Source organism: Stylophora pistillata, chromosome 10 (assembly GCF_964205215.1).
Source record: "Stylophora pistillata chromosome 10, jaStyPist1.2, whole genome shotgun sequence".
NCBI lineage: Eukaryota > Metazoa > Cnidaria > Anthozoa > Scleractinia > Pocilloporidae > Stylophora > Stylophora pistillata.
In genome coordinates, this window is record NC_142528.1 from 17,504,835 (window position 1) to 17,527,313 (window position 22,479).

General features: G+C 38.5%; 4 protein-coding genes and 2 pseudogenes across 4 annotated transcripts; 2 read left to right on the top strand and 4 right to left on the bottom strand.

Annotated features, from left to right (window-relative positions):
* Positions 1-89: 89 nt before the first annotated feature.
* LOC111322607 (uncharacterized) lies at positions 90-1,119 on the top strand (annotated as a pseudogene).
* A 25-nt stretch (positions 1,120-1,144) lies between these two features.
* On the bottom strand, positions 1,145-2,397 carry LOC148722055 (uncharacterized; annotated as a pseudogene).
* Positions 2,398-5,901: 3,504 nt separating this feature from the next.
* On the bottom strand, positions 5,902-6,583 carry LOC148722056 (uncharacterized). Its single transcript, XM_088735430.1, has one exon. The coding sequence runs from the start codon at positions 6,581-6,583 to the stop codon at positions 5,906-5,908; it is 678 nt and encodes a 225-aa protein (XP_088591556.1). The 3' UTR covers positions 5,902-5,905.
* Positions 6,584-10,306: 3,723 nt separating this feature from the next.
* Positions 10,307-13,990, bottom strand: LOC148722057 (uncharacterized). Its single transcript, XM_088734623.1, has 2 exons — positions 13,374-13,990; positions 10,307-13,177 (listed from the first exon to the last, which is right to left on the bottom strand). Exon 2 carries the CDS (start codon positions 12,011-12,013, stop codon positions 10,460-10,462), a length of 1,554 nt encoding a protein of 517 aa, XP_088590749.1. The 5' UTR covers positions 12,014-13,177; positions 13,374-13,990; the 3' UTR covers positions 10,307-10,459.
* A 425-nt stretch (positions 13,991-14,415) lies between these two features.
* Positions 14,416-17,202, bottom strand: LOC148722058 (uncharacterized). The gene is made up of 3 exons (XM_088736991.1): positions 16,757-17,202; positions 14,959-16,600; positions 14,416-14,539 (listed from the first exon to the last, which is right to left on the bottom strand). Exons 1-3 carry the CDS (start codon positions 17,064-17,066, stop codon positions 14,416-14,418), a joined length of 2,076 nt encoding a protein of 691 aa, XP_088593117.1. The 5' UTR covers positions 17,067-17,202.
* A 1,274-nt stretch (positions 17,203-18,476) lies between these two features.
* Positions 18,477-20,864, top strand: LOC111322686 (chromodomain Y-like protein). Its single transcript, XM_022925829.2, has 3 exons — positions 18,477-18,746; positions 18,849-18,937; positions 19,310-20,864. The coding sequence occupies exons 1-3, from the start codon at positions 18,573-18,575 to the stop codon at positions 19,725-19,727; spliced, it is 681 nt and encodes a 226-aa protein (XP_022781564.1). The 5' UTR covers positions 18,477-18,572; the 3' UTR covers positions 19,728-20,864.
* The last annotated feature ends 1,615 nt before the right edge of the window (positions 20,865-22,479 follow it).

The window sequence follows — 22,479 nt, forward strand, 5'->3', positions numbered from 1 at the left end:
AGGACTTCATTAAGTACCACACAGGCCTTGGATGGATAGTCTGGCAAGTCTTTACACGCCAGGCTGGTGTGCGCTGTGAAGTGGAACTTTGCCACCCGCTGTTGTTTGAAATTGAACAGCGGAGATACGAATAAAAGTATAAAACAGTTTCAAAATGGCGGTCGAAAATGCTATTTTGAACGCCGCTGAGGCTCTGCATCCACTACATAATGAAGTTGATAATTTGTTTTTGTTTAAAGAAGTGAAAACAGGTCTTACTTCAATGTTTGAAAAACACTGTGTGGGCCAAAGCTCTTTGAAACGAGCTAAGTTGTCACGAATTCCAGCATTAGCACTCCTCGAATGAGAAGTAAAGATGTGGCTAAAGATGCTCCATAGGCGCCTCAGTCCAAGAATGAAGGCCCGAAGCGCTTGGATCGTAGAGTTTAAATGGGCGATGTCCTGGGAAATTTTTCCCTTAATTTTACAGTGCAAAAAAGGCCCGTTCTGCTTATGGAGTTTCGTACAAAGAAGAAAACCACACAGATGTCATCTACTATCACCGAGAGAACAGACTTATTCGAGATTTTGGCAAATTATCCGAGCTAAGCAATGACTCAGTCCGAGAATTCCTAATGAAGAAGATTAAAAGAATAAGTAAGGGAACTTCAAAAGTTTCCATAAGTTCTGAAACTCCTTTCACCATCACATTTTACCAAGAGGACACAGCAAGTAGTGGTGAAAGCTCACTACAAATTCACCAATGAATTTGCCCACACCTTTTCGTAGGCATACAAGTCATGAAAACTAGACGGAATGGAGTATATTCCAGGCTGTTTGTAATTATAAGTTGTCCTAACATTAGGCACTCAGCTGATTTAAAGTTTCTTACCTTGCCTTAATTGTACTCCACTCTGCACAGTTACCAATAAATCCTATTAAAATACCAAAGACTTGCATTATCAATATTGGAAATAATGTTGGAATGCCATTCAGTTTGATTTGTTTTGTTGGGTCAAATTTTAATCAAAACCACACAACAGAAGGGTGATCGAAGTGTAATTTATTCAAACACTATCTTAAAGGTCCTAACTGCCACCAATACAATATCATAATATAATCTCAAGTCAACAGCGATTTTGAGTCAGACTGTGTACAGATTTAGCATTGATTACAAAAGCTGTGGAGCAATCTTTCCATCCTTGACACTATGCTCTATAAATTTCATGATTGGGTCCCCACAAAAGCAGCACCTAGCATCCTCACGACATGCTTTTAACAGACCACAGTAACAATAAGATGGATCACTGAATACCCTTTCTGGGATGTAGGCTACATTTTTGCATGCAGATTCTGGCTGCTGAAAACCATGGTGAGGCAGCCAAATCAGCATCACATATTCATGTCTAAATATTTCAACCCATCTGTTTTGATATGTTTTACTTTCACTTAATTTTTTCAGAAACACATGCTTTGCTTCTCCCCCTTCCATTGTTACCATTCCCAACCCCTTCCCATACTTTTCAAGCATTTGACGACAATGAGTGGGGACAATGTGACTCAATGTCCAGACAGTAGGATTTACAGACCTTGGCAAGAGCAATGAATTTACTTTAAAATGCTCATAGCAGGCAATAGAAAGCTGATCAACCTGGTCTAATGTTATTGCGAATCTATTAAAGAGAGAAACACAGTCTCTCAGTCTCACATCTAAATAAGCTAAAGCAAGAACTGTTTGATGTTCTTTCCTGGAGTCACTTTCACAGGTAAGCCACTTGATTAATCTCATGAAATTATGAAAAAAACAACAGGAATCTTTTCCAGTAAATCTGTAATGCAAATCAGCACCAGACCCTTGAGTTTCATTGAACCATTGATTTGTCTTGTTTGCAATGCGCCTGGTCTTTACTTTTGTTTGTAAAGCTGTAATTACTCGTGCGAAAGGGCTATCAGGTAGGACCTCTGAAAACTTTTTACAATCAGCTGGCAGCTTAGATTTTCTTATAGCTTCTGTCAAAACTGCTTTAAAAAGGTACTGCCAAGCATTGTTCTTCAGATGAAGGGGTTCCACATGAGCTTTATCAATATAAGAACTTAATAGAGGCAAAAATTCTTGTGTACTACTTTGTTTGGCAATGAAATCTGTGATTTTAGATCTCTTTGTCTTCGCAGAAGTTTTTTAAGTGCTACTCTTTTTTTAAATGCTTCAACCTTGTTGATAACATTTACTCTTTGGTGGTAATTCCATCGCTTCCACTTGTTTGACCTGTCAGTTCCAAATGTACCCTTTACATCCCTACAATCAGCTAATGAAACATTTGCAAAGGGCGAGAAATACTTAGCACTAATAGTCAATTCACCTGCCAACATGGCAAGCATCTTCATGTCATTTGGCAATTCCTCCAACTTAAACCTAAATTTGATAAGTAAGTAAGTAGTTTATTTATGCACTTTTCACTATTGAGTATAAATCGTTTTAATGTGAACATGCCAGGTTAAAATAATATATAATTATAACAAGGTAGACGATGATAATAGTAGTAATAAAAAGGAACTATAAAATCGTATGGGAATCATGATGCATATATAGGAAATAAATAGGAATCAATAAGACTAAGAGAGAACAAGCTAGGGATAAAATAAACTATGTACAAGAGTTGCATTCACACTCCACACTGGTAGTCAAGTTGACCTCGTCCAGCATTGATTTAAAAATATAAAGAGAAGGAGCTCTTCTTGCATAATCAGGTAGATTATTCCATAATCTTGTAGTGACGTATTGATATGACCTATGCATGAATCTGCTAAAATAAGTAGGCTGATCAAGCTTGCAGAAGCCTCTGAGGTCATGTTTATTATTACAAAATAAAAACATCTCCCTAATATTATTCGGCCCCATGTTATATAAAAAAGGCAGAGAGCATGAGCATATCTGCGATGCTCTAGGGTCGTCAGTCCCATATGGTCAAGTAAGGTACTATATGAGTTTGACTTATCCATGTTTAAAAGAGTTCTAATGGCATACTGATTAGTGAGCTCCAGTTTGTTAGAGAGGCCAGATGATAACCCAACTAAGATGAGATTGGAACTTCCAAGACCAGCATGGTCAGAACAGGTAAAACTAATGCTGCCAAAGGAGTCCACAATCATTATAATGAATACAAAGAATTCCACTCAAGGGAACTTGAAGCACACATCTGTGCCTCTTTCATGACATTTTGTGAAAAGTCCAGCATTGATGGTAAGTATGTAAACATTTTTGTTACATAATTTTAATTATCACACCTAGTTTTTTCTTTGTTGTACTTGCAGATAAGCCAACTTTAAACTTTCCTGAGCCACATTGTTCAAGACAAACTAAGATGGAATGGCTACTTTAATTATGTAAAGATTATGTGATGGAGTTTGTATTGGCAGCTGGTGTCAATGTACTTGTGAACAAGACGACTGAACTTGAAAGAAGGGCGAATGAGGGGTTTGCATGTCGATTTCAAGGCTGCATGGCAACATTCACATACCATTCAAGAAGAGTTAGGTAAATCATGAAAGAGTAGTAAATAGACAAAATCTAAATAAACAAAATATATTTTTTTTCTAATTTTATTAATATTCACAGGCATGAGCTTGAAAAACACAACCTTCATCTATTGCCCCCATTTGAAGGTGATGAATTTGGCTACTACATTTGCCGAAGTAACTGTGGCTTGTGCTTTAAAACAAAATCAACTAGAAATAGGTCAGTATGATTGAAACAATGAGTGCTTTTCAAAAACTTGTGCAATACTTTGTAGCATTTAACATATTCATCACAGGTTTGTTTAATATTCAATGGTTTTGCCTACTTTATTGCTTTGCAGGATATATATTTCACCACTTTATGCTATATTGAGTAACCAAATTATTAAAGTTCTTTTGGTATTTTTCTGCCATGCTTAACTGAGTGCTAACACTGATCTGGGTTCTTCAAATGTGAAGAAAGTTTGTTTAAAAAATTGTAATTTTCATTCCACTTTTGATACCATAATTGGGTAATAGTATTCCTTAGAAAAGCATTCAAAACCAGTAATTATTATTTATAGGCATGAGAAACAGATTCATCCTGGGACTTCATATCCATTTGCAAGTTCAAGTTGAATTGCTGACACTAAAGAGAAGCCAAAGGAAGACTACTTATACAATTATCATCAGAGTAGAATGGCCTTTGGTCTGTTAATAATGGCATTCGAAGATGCAGTGAAGGAAGGGGATGGCCAGCGTTTATGTGACATTTACAGAGTTGCACTTTTACTCTATAAATTACACAATCACTACAAATATTCCTATGTTGTTCTCCTTTTCTTGGTAAATTTAAATGCCTTGCTCCCAAAATTTGAGGCTGAGCGACTCAAATGGAACCGATTTTATAACATTAATGGTGGAAAAGGCTGCAACATATCCCTTGAGTTAAAGAAAGAGCACCAGAATTGTCTACTGAAGAAGATGTGGCTTGCTCTTGGACCAAATCTTGATGAAACGAATGCAGCCCGGCTGGCTGGAACACTTGATGCGGTTGAAACTATCATTAGAAATGTTGACAGTGATTGTTCATTGAAGAAGAAAAGTTCTTATAGGTCAGAAGCAATGAAGAGTGAAGCTGTTTCTCAGATTCTGGATGATCTGTTACAAATAAAGACCTTCACGTATACACCTGGAAGGGAAGGTCACCCCTCCTTCCCACAAATGAGTTCAAATTTAGTCAAGGGCTTGGACTTTAGAGACCTTCATTGTTGGATGAAAGAACATTTGAAATCATGGAAAACAGCATGCACTTTGGAATGAATTTTGCACATATGCACATTTATATTTTAGATGGATATTACCTGGTGTTATGAGACTCGATCATTATGATATGTCAGAGAAAAACATTCAAATAAACATTCAAATAATATTTACATTAACTATGGGTATTAAATATCAAACATATTCACAATATTTACATAGATGTTTATCAAACTGTCACATTTGTAGCTAAAAGATGTCTGGACATAATATGATCAATAAATGATTCATACAAAAGTTTTTAAAATTGGAATCTAACCATTTCAAAAACAATTTAAAGAGGGTGTATTATGCTGAATGAGTGATATAATATTTTCTCAAAATGCTGACTGAAAAAACAAAAATACCCCAGAGAACATATTTGAATTGTTCAAAATATCAATTGGAATTATTGGATATTCTGAAGTATTATTGTTGTTTGGTCAGCATTCTAAGAAATTGTTTTAACACACCCTCAGGTATTTGCAGCACCTGGTTTTGTTGGCCACTTCTGAGAAATATTTTAGTTTTTTTTTAAGGTAAATAGTTAGGTTTTCTAGCCATATTTCACCAACCTTAGCAAGGCACCTTTCATGACATGGTAATCATATCAGAGTGGAAATACCTGCTAAATGAACTAAGACCTACCAAATAAAAGCTCAGTCTATATTTCCTGAATTGGTTCATTATCTGACCATTCATCACCACTTGAATCACCAACATCATCAAATTCTTGTAACACATCAAAATCGAGGGCGTCAAATGTCAAGAAGTGTTCATGCTTTAACATAGCCATTGTCTCATCAAAATTGGGAATATCAAGAGATATTTCTTGGATGATTTCAAGGATTGCAACAGCATGACCCACAGAGTACACTGCACATTTATTCCAAATATCATCTACAGTGAATAGCAAAGCACAAGATTCCACAACATCATCAGTGAGCTCTTCAGAAAAACCATGTGCTATGATAGGATCAAACAACGACTTGCTTGCTGACATTTCATGTCGTAACTCTTCCAGGCTTGAATGCAGATCCTTTTTGTCGTCTTCACAGACTGACCTTGTCAGAAAAGGTAGGGGAGTGGTGTTCTCTACCATTGTTGTGTAAATGGGTGAATAATTCCACTATTCACCCTCGCATTTACATGATTTAGCACAGTGTGAGCAGCATATATGATCAGGCTCAAGCGATTTAATACTTGGATCAAAAAGTGTGTATGCCAATATATGGTGACAATTTTCAGCTCTGACAAACTCTTTAACATCCTTGCTGCAGTGGATAAGTTGTTGCCCATGATAAATAATGATGTTATGGCTCTGTATTCCATCACGTCCAGCACGTCCAGCTCGTCCAGCTTCCAGGAGTTGGTGTAGCAAGTTCCTGGCTGGGCCCCAATTAATGATATACTTGACATCAGGAAAGTTAACCCCCATACTTAGGGCAGATGATGCTACTACCACTCTGATTCTACCGTCTCCCTTCAGTGACTCCATTATCTGCTCCTTCTGGTGTGACCAGGTATTGGAATGGAAAATTCCAATCAAACAATTTTTCCCTTGGCATGAGCTGGTTGGGAAATAGGCCTTTCCACCAAGTTTCATGAGCAGGTAATTGACAACTCGTGCTATATCATTCATGGTGTTGCAAAATATGATGCTTTTATCTGTTGCAACATTCTTTAACATCAGTTCTTCTATCAGCCAATCAAGCCTTGAAAATGCATCATCCTTTTTTTGGTGGAAGACATGAAATCTTACATTTGTGCGATTGGGACTGATAGATACAATCAGGGGGTCTTTCATTGCCAGTGATGAACAGATGATATTTTTTGTGTCGTCATCGGCTGTGCCTGTCAAGGCTGCAATGGGGATTTCTATAAAAATAAAATAAAACTTGTTCCTTTTTGAAAAACTTGTACATAAAAACAGTATGAATGGATATTTTCAGTTTTCTAAGTTATTCAGTATGAGGAAAACGAAGGCACAAACCTAGCTCAAAGAACGATCTCAAAGAAGACAGTTCGCCATAGGCGGAATGGAACGCTGTAGTCATTTCACTATTCTTGTCCTTTCTGACAAAAATACTGCAAATCAGTCTTAAAGAGAGAAGGAAAGTGCAAACCAACTGCCAAACTATAAGCTTGTTTTCACGGCCTTTTGGTGACACAAATATCGGCAATTGAACTTTACCTACCTCAATCCCGTCCAGGTTTCTATAGTGTGTGATTCATCGACGATAACTGCAATAGTTCTTGCAATAAATCTCATGTCTTGTTTTAAAAAGTTTGTGAACTTTTTGTCTAGCGAGCTTTCGGCAGATGCATAAACAACATCTAAAAGTGATAGCTTTTCGAAATTGTCGAGTGCATTGACGATATTACATCCAGTAAGACCAAAAGATTCTATTTCAAGAATCTGATCCTTAATAATACTCACTCAAGGAGTAATTACGATTACTAACGGCCGATGTTCGTCAAGGTTCTGGTCACATCGAGCAAGTAAAACCAACAGTTGAAAAATAAGATTCTTTCCAAAACCAGGCGGCAAAACTGCCACAAGGTCCTTCCTTTTAACGAATAACTGTTCCAATGCTTGGCACTGCTCTTCTTTTAAAGTAATTTTGTCGTTTAGGCACTCTTTTAAAACATATTTAAGCTTAATGTCGAAATCACAGTCGTCCGCCATTTTCTAAAAGGTAGTCACCCTGACGACTGTTTACTTTGAGGGTTGATTGACAACGTGTTGCTCCCAGCCAATGGGAGTTTTTCATCCATATGAGATCGGAAATTTCGTTGGTTAGTGGGGGTCTGCGGCAAGCCCTCCCTCTCCCCTTGCCCCAATTCCCCTCCTCTCCTCTAGGGCTTGCTTCCCAATCCCCCCTCCTCTCCCCCAGGGCTTGCTTCGCAGGCCATTTTTGAGTGACCGCATGGTCCATGAGCAGACAACACTCCTCGAAATCAATTCTTTCTACTTCGTTTCGGCACAGGGGAATAAACAGTTCGTCTTGTTTTAAAATCTCGCAAACGAGTACCAGAAATATCCACACATCTCTATAGTCAGCGACGCAGGAAATCAGGTGATAACATATTTCTAAGGACGGTGTGTCTTCAAATCTTAAAATGGCATGCAGCAAGACGCGGGAGCGACCCATTTTGGTACAGGAATGTGTATCAAATTTATAGATCTCGTGAGGGCATAAATAGGTTTGGTAATATACTTCTTTGGGGTACAAATCGGGAAGCTCTTTACAACACTCCATCGGCACATAAATGACTACACACATTTCATTACAAACAAATTTATTGTTTCGCACCCTACTTCTCATAAAAATCGAATCTGTTCACACGGAAAAAATGATTAAACTAAAATGATCATCGTCTCAAATTAAACTAAAATGTTCATCGTCTCAAATGTTCACAGATGTGCCAACTGATTACTCATTCTCTTTCTCCGGCTCTTTTTCCCGTCTCCAGTTTCATACTCAAACGTTTTTCTACTATGTAGCGCAGTACCTTGTGCACGCCAGCCATTGCCACTCTCTTCTTTTCTACGTACAATTCATCATCGTCCACCTCGGGGAGCTCTTGTTGACTAATGTCTGCTTTGATGGATTCTAATATTTTGCCCTCATCTATGGATTCCTCTTTCTTCAGTATGTCTAAAATAGTGTCCAGCATAAGGTATATCTGCACAGGCATTAAGACTGTTTTCTTAATCAGGATGCCACACGAAGCCATTTCTCCCTCTTCTTTTTGTCAACTCTACTGGTAGAAAAGAGGACACCTCGTGGTTTGACTCTCACTCATATATACATCTTTAACCAACGACATCCATGAGACACACACAGAACGTGATACTCCTTTGTCATAGTGACATCACTTTACCTATCTTTGACAAAGCGATGCGACTCTGCTGTTTTTTTAAGCCACTCTGGGGAATATTTGTCACCTGTCAATGTTACCATTTCACTCATCACATCTGAATGGCTTAAGATGGGATTATGAAACGACGCAAACACTTCTGTCACAACGTCGACGAAAAAATCATTCCACCTTAAGCGCTCTCCCAACTTTTCAAACGCAACCTAATGTTTTAACATGTAAAGCTGCATGTGGCCTCCTATTGGATTTGGCCATGCGTTGACTTCTCGAACCGTCTCGTCAAATAATTTATTGCATGCATTCATGAATCTATACTTGGAGGCTGGGTCATCCATCTCGAGTACTGGTAATTTCTTCTCGAACACACCTTGTAAATACCGCAGAAAATAATACACCTTCATGTAATGACGCGATGTAGAAATGATTTCGTGGCGTCTCTTTAGACATAAGGGGTGGTTGAAATATCCCAAAATACTGCGTATGACTTCTCGGGGTCCACACACTTTTTTAGGTGCACACAAATCAAATAGATACTTGTTCTAGTACAGTAATTCACAATCGTTCAATATTCTCATGTCGCTCATGATGCGTTTGCTTTACCGTCCTTGCTACGAATGTTGAGAAACTGTCTATCACTCAAGTTTTTTAGGGAATATCTATCGGTCGTTCGTTGACGAGACGCCGTAAAGGGAATTGACATCTCTGGCAACAACTCCTAGAAAATAAGGCATATAATACCAACAAGATGTGCATTGATACCATATTTCTGCTGGTTTATAAGCGATTCCTTTACTCCAACTGACGTGTTTAGGCATCATTCGATTTTAAGTAAAGTAAACTTTTTGGTAATTTCTTGTATCCACTTTGGCAAATATACTTTTCTCAATTCTCTGATTTCTACTCTGTGCCACGCTTCTTTCTCTATCTCGTCAAACAATATACACCAATCGCATAGAACGCATTCGCATGACAAGTCTTTTTCGGAAGGCATCGCTAAAATGAATCAAGGGAGTACGAAACCAAAGATTTATATACGCTGTTTTATGACGGTTTGTCAATCAAAGTGACATTTTTTACGTTTATGTATAACCTAAACTTACCTTTTTACATTCATTTCAAACACCATGTCATCTAAAAAACAACTGTTCCTAGCTCATTTGGACCAAGAGATCGAAGAGAACCCCCAGTGGCTGGAGCCATCCTTGACAAATTATTTGCCATTGTAAAAGAAAAAGCTACCACACAAGATCTTTATGAAATACGTAGACAAGTGACTAAATACATTGATGAAATTGAAACCTATGATTCCAACGTGGGAGAACATTCTACTTTTCATCAATTGTACAAAGACATGATGACAGCTTTTCTAGCTTATGTCACATATTTACAAATCAAATACCGCGTTATGTGACAATAAAAACTGTAATATACAAATATTGGAGTTAATCCCACCACCATCTTGGATTCTTTTGTTCCCGTTGTTTTTGAGAAAACCGTTAAGGTTTTAAAAACCCTAATAACCCTAGCCTTAATTGTACTCCACTCTGCGCAGTTACCAATAAATCCTATTAAAATACCATAGACTTGCATTATCAATATTGGAAACACTGTTAAAATGCCATTCAGTTTGATTTGTTTTGTTGGGTCAAATTTTAATCAAAACCACACAACAGAAGGGTGATCAAAGTGTAATTTATTCAAACTATCTTAAAGGTCCTATCTGCTACCAATACAATATATCATATAATCTGAAGTCAACAGCGATTTTGAGTCAGACTTTGTACAGATTTAGCATTAATTACAAAAGCTGTGGAACAATCTTTCCATCCTTAACACTATGCTCTATAAATTTCATGATTGGGTCCCCACAAAAACAGCACCTAGCATCCTCAGGACATGCTTTTAACAGACCAAAATAACAATAAGATGGATCACTGAATACCCTTTCTGGGATGTAGGCTACATTTTTGCATGCAGATTCTGGCTGCTGAAAACCATGGTGAGGCAGCCAAATCAGCATCACATATTCATGTCTAAATATTTCAACCCATCTGTTTTGATATGTTGTATTTTCACTTAATTTTTTCAGAAACACATGCTTTGCTTCTCGCACTTCCATTGTTACCATTCCCAACCCCTGCCCATACTTTTCAAGCATTTCACGACAATGAGTGGGGTCAATGTGACCCAATGTCCAGACAGTAGGATTTACAGACCTTGGTAAGAACAATGAATTTACTTTAAAATACTCATAGCAGGCAATAGAAAGCTGATCAATCTGGTCTGATGTTATCTCCAATCTATTAAAGAGAGAAACACAGCCTCTCAGCCTCACACCTAAGTAAGCTAAAGCAAGAACTGTTTGATGTTCTTTCCTGGAGTCACTTTCACAGCTAAGCCACGTGATAAATCTCATGAAATTATGACAAAAACAACGGGAATCTTTTCCAGTAAATCTGTAATGCAAATCAGCTCCAGACCCTTGAGTTTCATTGAACCATTGTTTTGTCTTGTTTGCAAGGCGCCTGGTCTCTACTTCTGTTTGTAAAGCTGTAATTACTCTTGCAAAAGGGCTATCAGGTGGGACCTCTGAAAACTTTTTACAATCAGCTGGCAGCTTAGATTTTCTTATAGCTTCTATCAAAACTGCTTTAAAAAAATACTGCCAAGCATTGTTCTTCAGATGAAGGAGCTCCACATGAGCTTTGTCAATATAAGAACCTAATAGAGGCAAAAATTCTTGTCTACTACTTTGTTTGGCAATGAAATCTGTGATTTTAGATCTCTTTGTCTTCGCAGAAATTTTTTCAAGAGCTACTCTTTTTTTAGATGCTTCAACCTTGTTGACAACATTTACTCTTTGCTGGTAATTCCATGGCTTCCACTTGTTTGACCTGTCAGTTCTAAATGTACCCTTCACATCCCTACAATCAGCTAATGAAACATTTGCAAAGGGCGAGAAATACTTAGCACTAATAGTCAATTCACATGCCAACATGGCAAGCATCTTCATGTCATTTGCCAATTCCTCCAGCTTAAACCTAAATTTAATGCCTTCAAATTCATACTCGGTTCTTTCTAACTCTGCAATTTGTGGTAATAATGACCTCACATATTTCTTTGTAACAGGAGAACTTTCATCACAGTTGGCACCAAAAATTAAAAAGTTATCATAACTTGATGCCACCCTTCTTCCAACATTGAGGAAGCTGACCAAGAAAGAACATGCGCTCTCATTCTTGCCAAATGGGCATCCATCACCACCAAGAGCAATTTGAAAAGTGCCTGTTGATTCTGTAAAGTCTTTGAAGCTTTGTTTTATATTCTTAGAGAGATAAAATTTGACAAGCATTGGAAGGTATTGTCTTAAGTCTCTATATGCACCATTCACTGGGTTTTCAGTTTCTAAGCCCTCTAGATAGTCTAGGTCAATTTCATGAACAGTTCCAATATCAATCTTTTTTAACTGTTCCACAAGGTTACTATAAGTGAGAAACTTTGGTACCTTACAGCCTTTACAAATTGAAATGTTTGTTCTTTTCCCTTATTTACTTTCATTTGATTTCATTGAAAGCACCAGTCTAACACTTTTGTACTTTCGTTTTCCCAGTACACCACTTGCAAGATATGTTGCAATACTTCATATAATGTTGTCATCTGACTTTTCAAATTTTAAAACATTTTTCTTGTATTCTTTAGAAACTACTCTATCAGTCAACTGCTTGTTCCCGGTCACATAACTTGTGAGAGTATCCAGTTTGCATCTTCCCTGCAAAGTGTCAAACAATCCCTCAAAACTGGCTGAAGAATGTTCATTTGTGCTTCCATGAATTCTGGCAGCAGCTTCAATGCTCTCATGCCTCCTTTTCCTTGCAATTCTTGGTCCCAATGTTGATTGTCCATCAGCAAGTGCAGTAGGGCTTCTTGTTTGTGACTGAGATACCTGTCCCTCATGTGTCTAAAACTATCACTAACTGATTAGACACTGGGTAGTAACAAATTTATTAAAACAAGAAGTGGTTGAATAAGACCAAAATTGTAAACATTATAGATCTGAACACAACAATTGTATCTCACCATATCTTACATTTGATATTTTGGTGTTTATAGTTTAGAGACACCATCATTTATGAGAGTCTTCTGACTGACCAAATGAACACAGGCACACACTCAGGTTTCTTGCCCAGGCACTGGCATAGAAGCCTGGCACTGACTGTCATTCTGGTACTGGCTCTGTTTTAAGTGGCCAGTCCACCAAAATTTAACTTGTAAAAGTAATTCTTCTCCTCACAAAATTGAATATGTTTCCATTAATGTTTTTATCAAGAATTGGCATAAAATTGTATCTATCCACTAATTAATGAAAATCTAAAGTCAGAAGTTGTGCACAGCAGTTTTTTGCTGCACAATTACCGGTACTGGTAAAACAACCACAATGAGGAATCAAGAGTATACTCACAGTAATATTTTCTAACTCATTTGTTATGTCCTTGCATCGTTCCCTTACTGTGGCCAACTGAAAGCATCAATTAAACATGTCATTTCTTATGAACTGATTGGTTAAGTTTTAAAGTTCACATAAAGTTCAAAGAGATAAAAAAAGCTACACAAATATTTGTGTAGGGAGGTACAGGGGGATGTACAAACCATTACCCAGTTTATAATTAAAACTGTTATTATTATTATCATTATTATTATTTTTAATTTCCTACCTTGTCAAAATTGAAATACAAGCCTCCTTGTACTTGCACTTCCACCACTTGCCTAAAATACCTTGATACAAAATTCTCTAATATTCGAAATATAAAACATTCTCAAAGCACCACTACTAATTTACGTTAAAATGACAAATTAAATAAGTTATCTCGCCTTTTCCTGGGCTCGTTGGACTTTTTTGTATTCTGCCTGTAGCTTGCGATTTTTTCATTAACAGCTTTCTCTCTTGCAACCTTCCGATCTTTCATGTATTAAACCAAGTTAAAGCGCGTGTTCTCATAGTGCGCGCCAGCCCGGCGTAAAAATGTGAACCACGAACAGCATATTCGCGTAGAAGACTCCAAGTGAGATGTTTTCAGGCAACAGGTGGCTACTGATCCAGAGATACAAGGGCTTATTAGTGTCATCAAGCAAGGTTGGCCTGAAAAGAAGTGTTGCTCACCACTTGTCTGCCCTTATCATGACAAACGTTGTGAACTTATCGAGTCAGAGGGCTTGGTTTTCCGTGGCAAACAGTTAGTAGTTCCTCGATGACTTAGAAAGGACATGTTGAATCAGACGAACGTTGTGAACTTATTGAGTGAGAGGGCTTGGTTTTCCATATTGGTTTTCCATATTGGGCGTAAGGACAGCAGAGTGACATTAACTCTCAAAAAAGAAACAACAACTTTGAGTTTAAATTTACAAGACATGTTTCGACATTCTCATGTCATCGTCAGTTGCAAATGAGCATTTAACTGTTGTACATTTGAATTTCTATTAAGGTACGTTATAAACTACGTGTCAGGGCTTACGTTACATTTTAATGTTAAAAACGTGCAAAATGTAAATAGCGCGCGCTTTGCTTCTGTGAGCCTAGTAACCATCTCCTCAACAGTTGGCATTTAATAATGTTCACGACGTATGGCTCTATTTAAGTCACGTGGGTCCAGGGATATGCGCAGCTTGTTAGGCGTTACCACCACTAACATACTCGACACCCATTCCGTAGGCTCACTGACTAGTGCAATTATGTCATTGGCGACCATTTCATCCACCTTATTCTAGATCTGCTCTCGAAGAGCAACTGGTACACGACGGGGGGATGCACCACTGGCGGAACTGTATAAAATGCTGGATAAAATGCTGCCAGAGGATATAGTGGCCATCATTCCACATGTACCTACAGAATAAGACATTGGTTATTACTATCAATCACTAAATCAAACTACTTCCTTATCGTAGTTTACACCTAAATCATTATATGAATTCTGTAAATGTAATGTTGTTTTGAATAACTAAGGAAATGTAAATCCACCCAAGTTTTCAAGGGAGTTCCCAATCACAACCCCCCTCCTTACGTAAAAATCTTATTGTTTGTAACCATAGTAACCATGTTAGCTAATGTTATCTAGTCAAAATACCAATAATTCTAGCTTGACTATATTATTTCACCTCTTACTAAAAGCAAGGGAAATGTTTGACTCTGTTGTCAATTATATGAATAAATCATACAATTTCTAACATGGATGCATTGAAAGTGCAAATTTTATTCTGTGAAATTATATCTCTACAATAATAGTTTCAAATATATCGACTTACCGAGTACATGTACCATGACCAGAGCTGTAGACACAATTTCTTGTAGTCTTAATGAGATGGGGAGCATCAGAACAAAAATATATGAACCTGTCGGGTGCATAGAGGTTCACAGTGCGATAGCACACATCAGTTCCAGCATTACCATCAAGAGCTTTGTGCATTCTGTACAATGCTCGGTTGGGTGACGCTCCATCTGATGTACTTGCAATCACCCAAAGATTACAAGCTAACTCAAGCACACATACTGCTTGCCAAAACAATGGCATAAGCTGATAAGATGTAATCCCATCGGTGGCAAAATAGGCTAAGCTGAACTTCAACTCAGTACAGAGACCTCTGATATAAAAGACCATAGCATGGCTTGCAATCTTGTCAGCTTTTTCAAGTGTTCCAAAGTTTATATCAGGATCTCCCAGGTCAAGGAAACCAGTTAGTTCCCCAGATACTTTGTCAAATACCAGATTTGACAAATTTTTCATTTCGTCAAAAAGGAGCACAATGTATCGTTGCACATCGAAGTAGCTGTTTGTAAGAACATTCAACTCCTCAAGTACTTCCTCTTGAATGCCAGCTTTGGGTCGTATACAATTTCTATAGTCCTTCAATGTGCGTTGGCTCGGCAGTACAAGGATGTTACTTTTCCTGAGCTCTTCATAGCATGCTGGGGACTTGGTAGCAAGTGACAAGCAGTATCGAATGATCATAGGATGGTATCGGACACCAGTTTTACTCTTTGTCATCAATTTCTTTTGCTGCTGCCAGAACAGATCCATGAATGGAGTGATATTTTCATTGGATGTCCCCAATATACTTGTAATGTCATTGCTTAACTGGTTGTCTACTTCTACACTTGACTTTTCTATCTCTGATTTCATTTCTTCAAGCTTTCGTTCTAGTTCTGCACACTTAAGCCTCTGTGTTTTTAGGGTTAGCTTTATTCTCTCTGGTGTTGTGTGAGAGACTGGAGCAAACAAATGAGCAGGCTTTGCAAGCTTTCTTTGCTTTGCTTTCTGATCCACCTCTGACTTGTGAGAGTATTTGTAGCAAACACAGCACTGCTCACCATGCTCCACCAAAACTTCACAGTCCCGTGTTCTCCAATATTCCAGCTGTGGGAATATCTCAGAATCATCTCTGAATAACGGATCCACTGACTTCGGTATAATGTGGTGTACGATATCGGATGACAGTTCAAATGGTCTCACTCCAGGGCAAATCAAGAGAACATCAATTCTCTTGATAAGTTCAGAGACTGTGATGTTCATAACGGATCGCAAGGTTTCAAGATGAATCGCATGATCATCTGGCAGAAACCATCCAAACACAGACACAGAAAAACCAAGACTATCATCGATGGTGAGCTGAATCTTTGGTAACACAAGCAGAGAACTCTTCTTTGTCAATACAATTCGATCGATTGCTGCCTCTAAGATCCACTCACTTAGAATTTTCAAAGATTTCACTCGTTTTACTAGATCTTTAAAGTCACTGTAGCATTTTTTAGGGGCCACTTCTGGGATTTCGTTGACTGCGCTTCGAGGTGGACGCACAGTTACTGGTGTTGTGAAGCAACGCTTCGGCATGTTTACTGTTGGCAAGGCACCAAACTTCGGTTTCTTTTTCTGCATCTTTTCAGATTGAACTAGAGTAGAAACAATCACAAACAAACAGAATCAGAATATAACGTTTGAAGTTTATCAAAGCTCAAGTTAATTGATAAGCTATGCACCTAAGCACCGCGCAGATTATGTCTAGGATCGCGTGTAGTTAAACTTATAAGATTGCATTTAATACTTACAAATCTCAATATCCTCGGGCCTAAAATGGTTTTCGCACGTAAAGACACGATCATTGTCGATCTGGCGCTTGAAATCTTTGTCTACAACGCGTGTTTTGGTCAATTCCTTTAGCCAAAGTTCTCGCCATTTCTTGTATTCAGCATTGCGAGGGGCAGGAAGTTTCCAGATGCCGATTCCTTTCGTTTTGCGGGACGAGCCGCAACCAAAAACAGAGCAGTTATCTCCGGGCATTCCTTCTTCATTTATAGATACATACAAGCAGTATTTAAGAAGGAATAGTAATATTACAGACGTAAAACGTGCAGTCATCAGTACAAACGCTCACATGTGAGACGCCATCTTGAATCTATGTGATGCACGGTCACGCTAGGTTGAACTCGAAAAACCAAAACAATAAGCTATCCCTTTGAAGTTCGCCGGCTTTCATAACCAGTCCCCTCGATTAACTATGCCTGGAAGGTTTCCTAAACCCTCAATAACATCTTTGAAGTCATCCAGAAGATCAGTACAGGTGGCGGCAGTCATTGTACAGACACTCAGCGTGGTCTTAGGAGCCGACGGGTGAGGGATGTCATCGCTCTCATTAACCGTAGTAAGCCCCAGATCCAAACACGTTTTGTTAGACAACAGTGGCGCCAAGTCATCCCTTGTAATGTTGAATTGTAATACAGTGGCGTGTCCGTGTCGCCAAGTGGTAATTTCTGTATTGCCAAGAATATCTTGATATACTTGTGAGAACAAGGATTCACTTGACACAACTGCTCATCCCCAGTGGTGCACTTAATCTTTAAGAGACAAGAGGTTACATTCAGCACCAGTGTCCAGTTGGAATGTCACTTGACACGGGGGGAGGGCTTGCCTACTTCTATAGTAATCATGGCCCGTGCACCACGTCCTGTTTGACTGATATGAAACACCTCGTCAGGTACCTCTACGTGATTCACTTGTGTTAGATGATTTGTACTTGGACTGGAAGTGATTTTTCTGGCTGCATTTGCGGCATGTTTGTCCGTATGCAGGGCACTGGTGAGGGGCATGATGGTAACCACAAAATCGACATTCGTGGCGGTTACCTCTCATATCCCGGGGCCTTCTCTGATTCTGTGAAGTCTGTTTCAAGGCGGCAACCACCTCGTCTGATGTACCTTGCATTACTTTCAGTTGTTGATTTGTCTGCTCAGCTGCTTTGCAAATGTCAATTGCTCGCTTTAAGGTCAGATCATTGACTCACAATAACTGTTCTCGGACTTTGTCATCGCGAATCCCAAGGATTAAACGATCGCGTAAAATCTCTTACGGTGTAATTCCCTCGTGAGCACAGTTCTTAGCAATCATACGTAATTCTGTCACGTAGGCAGCAATGCTCTCCCCAGACTCCTGTTTTCTATTGTTAAAACGATATCACTCATAAATAACTTGGGTATGCGGTTCGCAATACTCATCAAATTTTTGTAAGACGTCTGTTATCTTGTCATCCTGTTTGCCCTGTCGCCAAGTAAATGTATCAGAGATTTTTACCGCATCCTCTTCGATAACTGAAAGCAAAGTTGAAACACGAACAAGGTCATTTTGCTTGTAAATGCCGGCAGCGATTTCGTAGCGTTGCCAAACTTTCTTCCACTGTCACCAGCTAGTGGCAAGATTATCATCAACGGTAAGTGGTTTGGGAGGCGGCAGATTTGCTGGTGGCATTATCAATGGTGGCGCTGCGGCCTCATTCATCGCCAGAAATCACGGACATTTCGAGCCCGCTAACAATTATCAGCGGTATATCGTATTACACTCCAGAACAATAGAATATCAAGAGAATTCAATATGGCGGCGATCATGGCTCGATCTGCAAAGAAGCGTGTTTCGTACCACGACTTACACAATTTGAGCACCGCGGATCCTCTATTTGATGAAAATAAAAAGAAAAGAAGAACAGCACGTAAATCTTTGGGATTGTTCGAGGCAGAGCGAATTATTACAAGCCGGGAGGACTCAGAGGTAAAACGCGAAGCTTTGATTATATTCAGTTATATTTCATGATAAGTTTATGAAAGGAAAAAATTGACACGTTAATTAGTTTATCCATATTACATTTTTAAGGGAACGAAATACCTTATTAAGTGGAAAGGCTTCAGCGCATTTCAGAATACTTGGGAGCCTGAAGAACACCTTTCCCAACTTTTGTTGAGGTAATTTATATTCACCATTAACCGCATTAGCAATATATTGATCAATTTGGTCAACTTGCTGTCTGATTGTTAACACAAGGGTACTCTAACTTTCAACAGACTTCCCTGATACCATACACATGGAAAGAATATGAAAGAAAGCACATAAGAAAACAGTAATGAATCACTGTTTTGGTTATACAAGACTGTTCACTCTGGCCGCTATCAACTTTGCATTGGTACATGTACTTGCTGTTAGTGTTGACTTTTATAATGCTTTTGTGTAGCTCTCAATATTGACTAACCAAGTGAGCTTGGAAGTACACATCCTAAGAACTGGGTTGTGAAAGTAAAACGTTTAAGTTTTAAATTAAAATTAACTATTTTTTGCAGGTACTTTGAGTCTCCAAAACCACATGTGGACACTGTCCAGGAGTGTGTGGACAGACTGAGAGTCTCCTTATCGGATGCTCTCAGGCACAAAGGTCCAACACAGGCTGTATCACTGGAATTTCGCCATGATGTCTTCAAATATCTATTTAGTGGAAAGGGAAGACATGCTGAGGAAAAGAACTGGCAATTATACGAAGAAAACGATTTTAGTAGATGTAAGCTTCCTACCAACTGGAGCTGTATATTAGATAAACATGGAGATGGAGTTAGGATTAGGTTTCCAGTTAAAATGAGGAGATTCCTTAGCCTATCTCCAAAAACCTATGAAAGGGTGGCTGAGGTTGTTGTTGAAGCCCCGAGGGCCTATACTGAAAAGATTTCAGTCAAGTTTGTTAAAGTCTCATCATCATGTAATTAGTCAAATTTATATAACATTTTGATATACAGTAACCAGTAAATGAGTACAAGGAGGACTAAATTAGTTAACCTATTATTCTCAGTGCTTCATTGTTTTTGCATGGTGAAATGAATTTTAACAGACTTACTGAATAATGTTATTTCCTAAGTAAATTTACAGATTATATTTATTGTACTTGAGAATTTTCGACAAGAGCCACTAGGTCTTTTTTTTTAAATTTAGTTATATTTTTCACTTTCATTCCTTTTCTTTTGATGACTTCTTTGAGTTGTGCAATTGTCATCTTGTTATAATCTTGGGTGGCACAAGTGGGGCTTTCATCAGATATTTCATCATCCTCGACCCGTTCCATGTACATGGATGTGCTTGCTGAAGAAGCCCGTTGTTCTTTCCTTTTTCGATGGATTTCATCCTCCCAGTAATCTAGCTTCCTTTTAGTGTAGGTGGCTTTCTTACGTTCATGGTGCTTTAGTTCCCACTGCCTACTTTCTGTGCAAAGTATGTCTCTGGCAGCATCCCACTTATTTGACTTGTGAAAGTGGATTCTCTTAGCATCATCGTTATTTTTTTCTACTCCTTGCCCGGTAAATTGTTTGAGACAACCATGCTTTTGCACAAAGAAAGGAAGGTGGTAGGGAATAAGGTGCATATAGGGGGTTACTCTGGGTCTGGTATACCCTTGGCGAACACCTCGTAGAGAACAGAAAAGTTCAATCCAAGCCTTTGCATCAAGAAATATGTCATGAGCAGAAGTGTTGGTGAGGTTAAAATCAGAAATCTTGTCATACAAGTGGCCAAAATCAACCCACAGTTGTTTAACTGTTGCAGATGTATTTGGGTACAGGAATTCCTGAAGGTTAGAGGGCAATCCACTCAGGAGTTTCTTTTTCTGGGACCCAAGGAGACTTGTAAATTCTTTGACCTGGCTTTCAGAGCCATCAGCATTCTTTTTGTTCCAGACAGAAAAAGATATTCCCAGGTCATTTATAGCTTTCACTAGTCTTGTAAGGTATATCCCTTTAGGTTGGCCTCTAGGCTTATCAAAATCCTCCACAGCATCCCTCTCCAGTACCTCATCAATGATATTCTGTAGTAGTTTGTCAGTTATTCGTAACAATAAATGAAGTTCATCAGGTATTACATGTGTTAGTGGAATGTTTAGAAGTGGCTCATGAATGCATCCACAGTTATCTTTAGAAGAGCAGAGTGTTTTCATTTCTTCGAGAGTGCGCCTCATTGGTTCCTCATTGTAATGGTGGATGGGCTTGCTTGTGTCCCACCTGTCATCTTTGTGAATTTTGCACCAGGCACAAGCATAATCAGCTGTAGCTGAGCTCAACCCCAGGATCATGAGAAGGAACTTCATATCCCCACCTAGAAAAAATTCTAGTTCAACATCCTCTCCATCAATTGCTATTGTACCTGTGCTAATTAGTTGATTTACCTCATCAAAAAAATTTGAGAGTGATGTTTTTAGGGTTTCATATTTCTCTGGCCCATTGATGATTGCTACTGTTCTGTTATGCTTAGGGGACATGACACTTTCATTCAACTGTAGTAATGTAAAGGACATCATCATAAAGTTTGTTGTTCTTGACATACGAGCACCATCCCCACTCAATTTGACTTGAATTTTTCCTTCTTTCAGTTCAGGTTCCTTCATAAGGAGCTCCCTGACATGATCCTTTAATGTAGAAGTGAAATTTAAACATGATCCTGAATACTTTCCAGGTGTTCTCTCGATATGATATAGTTTGTTCATTGCTGTTCTTGACTGTTTCACAAGATAGGATTTGGGTAGGCCTTCAGTGATCATGGAAAGTTCATGATACGTTTCATCACCTACACAAAACTTATCAAGCAGGAACAAAACCTGTTCCACTTTGTTTTTCTCTTCTTCATCCAAATTTGCATGTCCATGAGGGGTAGAATTGGATGCAGAGTAATTTAAGCTGTGAATTAAGCCCTCTTCATCCTGTAGTTTTATCTCTGTCAGTTCCAGTCCAAAGCTTTTGCAAAACCACAAGGCACATTGTGCTTTGCTTTTTAAAAGGCGAAGCTTCCTACCTTGTTGTTTAGTTCCTAGCTGATTATATTTTTTCCCCTGACATTGTAGTGATGCACTTTTTTCAAGGGCTTCCACATAATCTGCTAAGTCTTTGTTGACCTGTTTCAGATCTGTTATTTCTTCTTGCAGTTCATTGATCTCCCTTATCATGTCATCATACAATTTCTCCTTTTCTGCTGCCAAATCATTGAACTTTCTTTTCCATTCGTCAAGTTCATGCTGAGATTTTTCAATTTCAGACTTAAGGGATTCAAATGTCTCCACTTCATTCCTTCTTATACTCAGTTTATATACTTTATCATCCAGTTGCTTCTTTTTTCTCCCACTTGTTTTCCTGTAGGTACTCTTCACCACAGCTGCTGTCTTATATAATAGTTTCTCTACACGTTCGCAGCCCCTCTTGACCATAAACCACCCATCAACCACAGTTGAGTTGAGAAGGTCTAAGTAAGTTGCTTTGATGGCTGTATCTTCCAAAATCTCACCCCATAAGCGTAGCAATGGCCAAGGAATCTCCACACAAAAAAGAAATTCATATTGTTGAGCAGCCTGCTGCTTAACGTAACGAAGAGGGAACTCGGTGCTCAGGCTTAATTTCCATTCAAGCTCACGTTTTTTGTAATCAGTCAATATCTCAGACATGATGTCAGAATTTTGATTTGCTTTTTTAAAATTCTCGCGCCA

Coding starts and splice junctions, on each gene's coding strand:
- LOC148722057 (XM_088734623.1), bottom strand. CDS start 12,013: ATGCTTGTCAAATTTTATCTCTCTAAGAATATAAAACAAAGCTTCAAA.
- LOC111322686 (XM_022925829.2), top strand. CDS start 18,573: ATGGCGGCGATCATGGCTCGATCTGCAAAGAAGCGTGTTTCGTACCAC. Junction 18,747..18,848: donor CAAGCCGGGAGGACTCAGAG/GTAAAACGCGAA, acceptor TACATTTTTAAG/GGAACGAAATACCTTATTAA. Junction 18,938..19,309: donor CTTTCCCAACTTTTGTTGAG/GTAATTTATATT, acceptor TATTTTTTGCAG/GTACTTTGAGTCTCCAAAAC.
- LOC148722056 (XM_088735430.1), bottom strand. CDS start 6,583: ATGAAAGACCCCCTGATTGTATCTATCAGTCCCAATCGCACAAATGTA.
- LOC148722058 (XM_088736991.1), bottom strand. CDS start 17,066: ATGACTGCACGTTTTACGTCTGTAATATTACTATTCCTTCTTAAATAC. Junction 16,601..16,756: donor GCCCGAGGATATTGAGATTT/GTAAGTATTAAA, acceptor TTTCTACTCTAG/TTCAATCTGAAAAGATGCAG. Junction 14,540..14,958: donor GGTCATGGTACATGTACTCG/GTAAGTCGATAT, acceptor CTTATTCTGTAG/GTACATGTGGAATGATGGCC.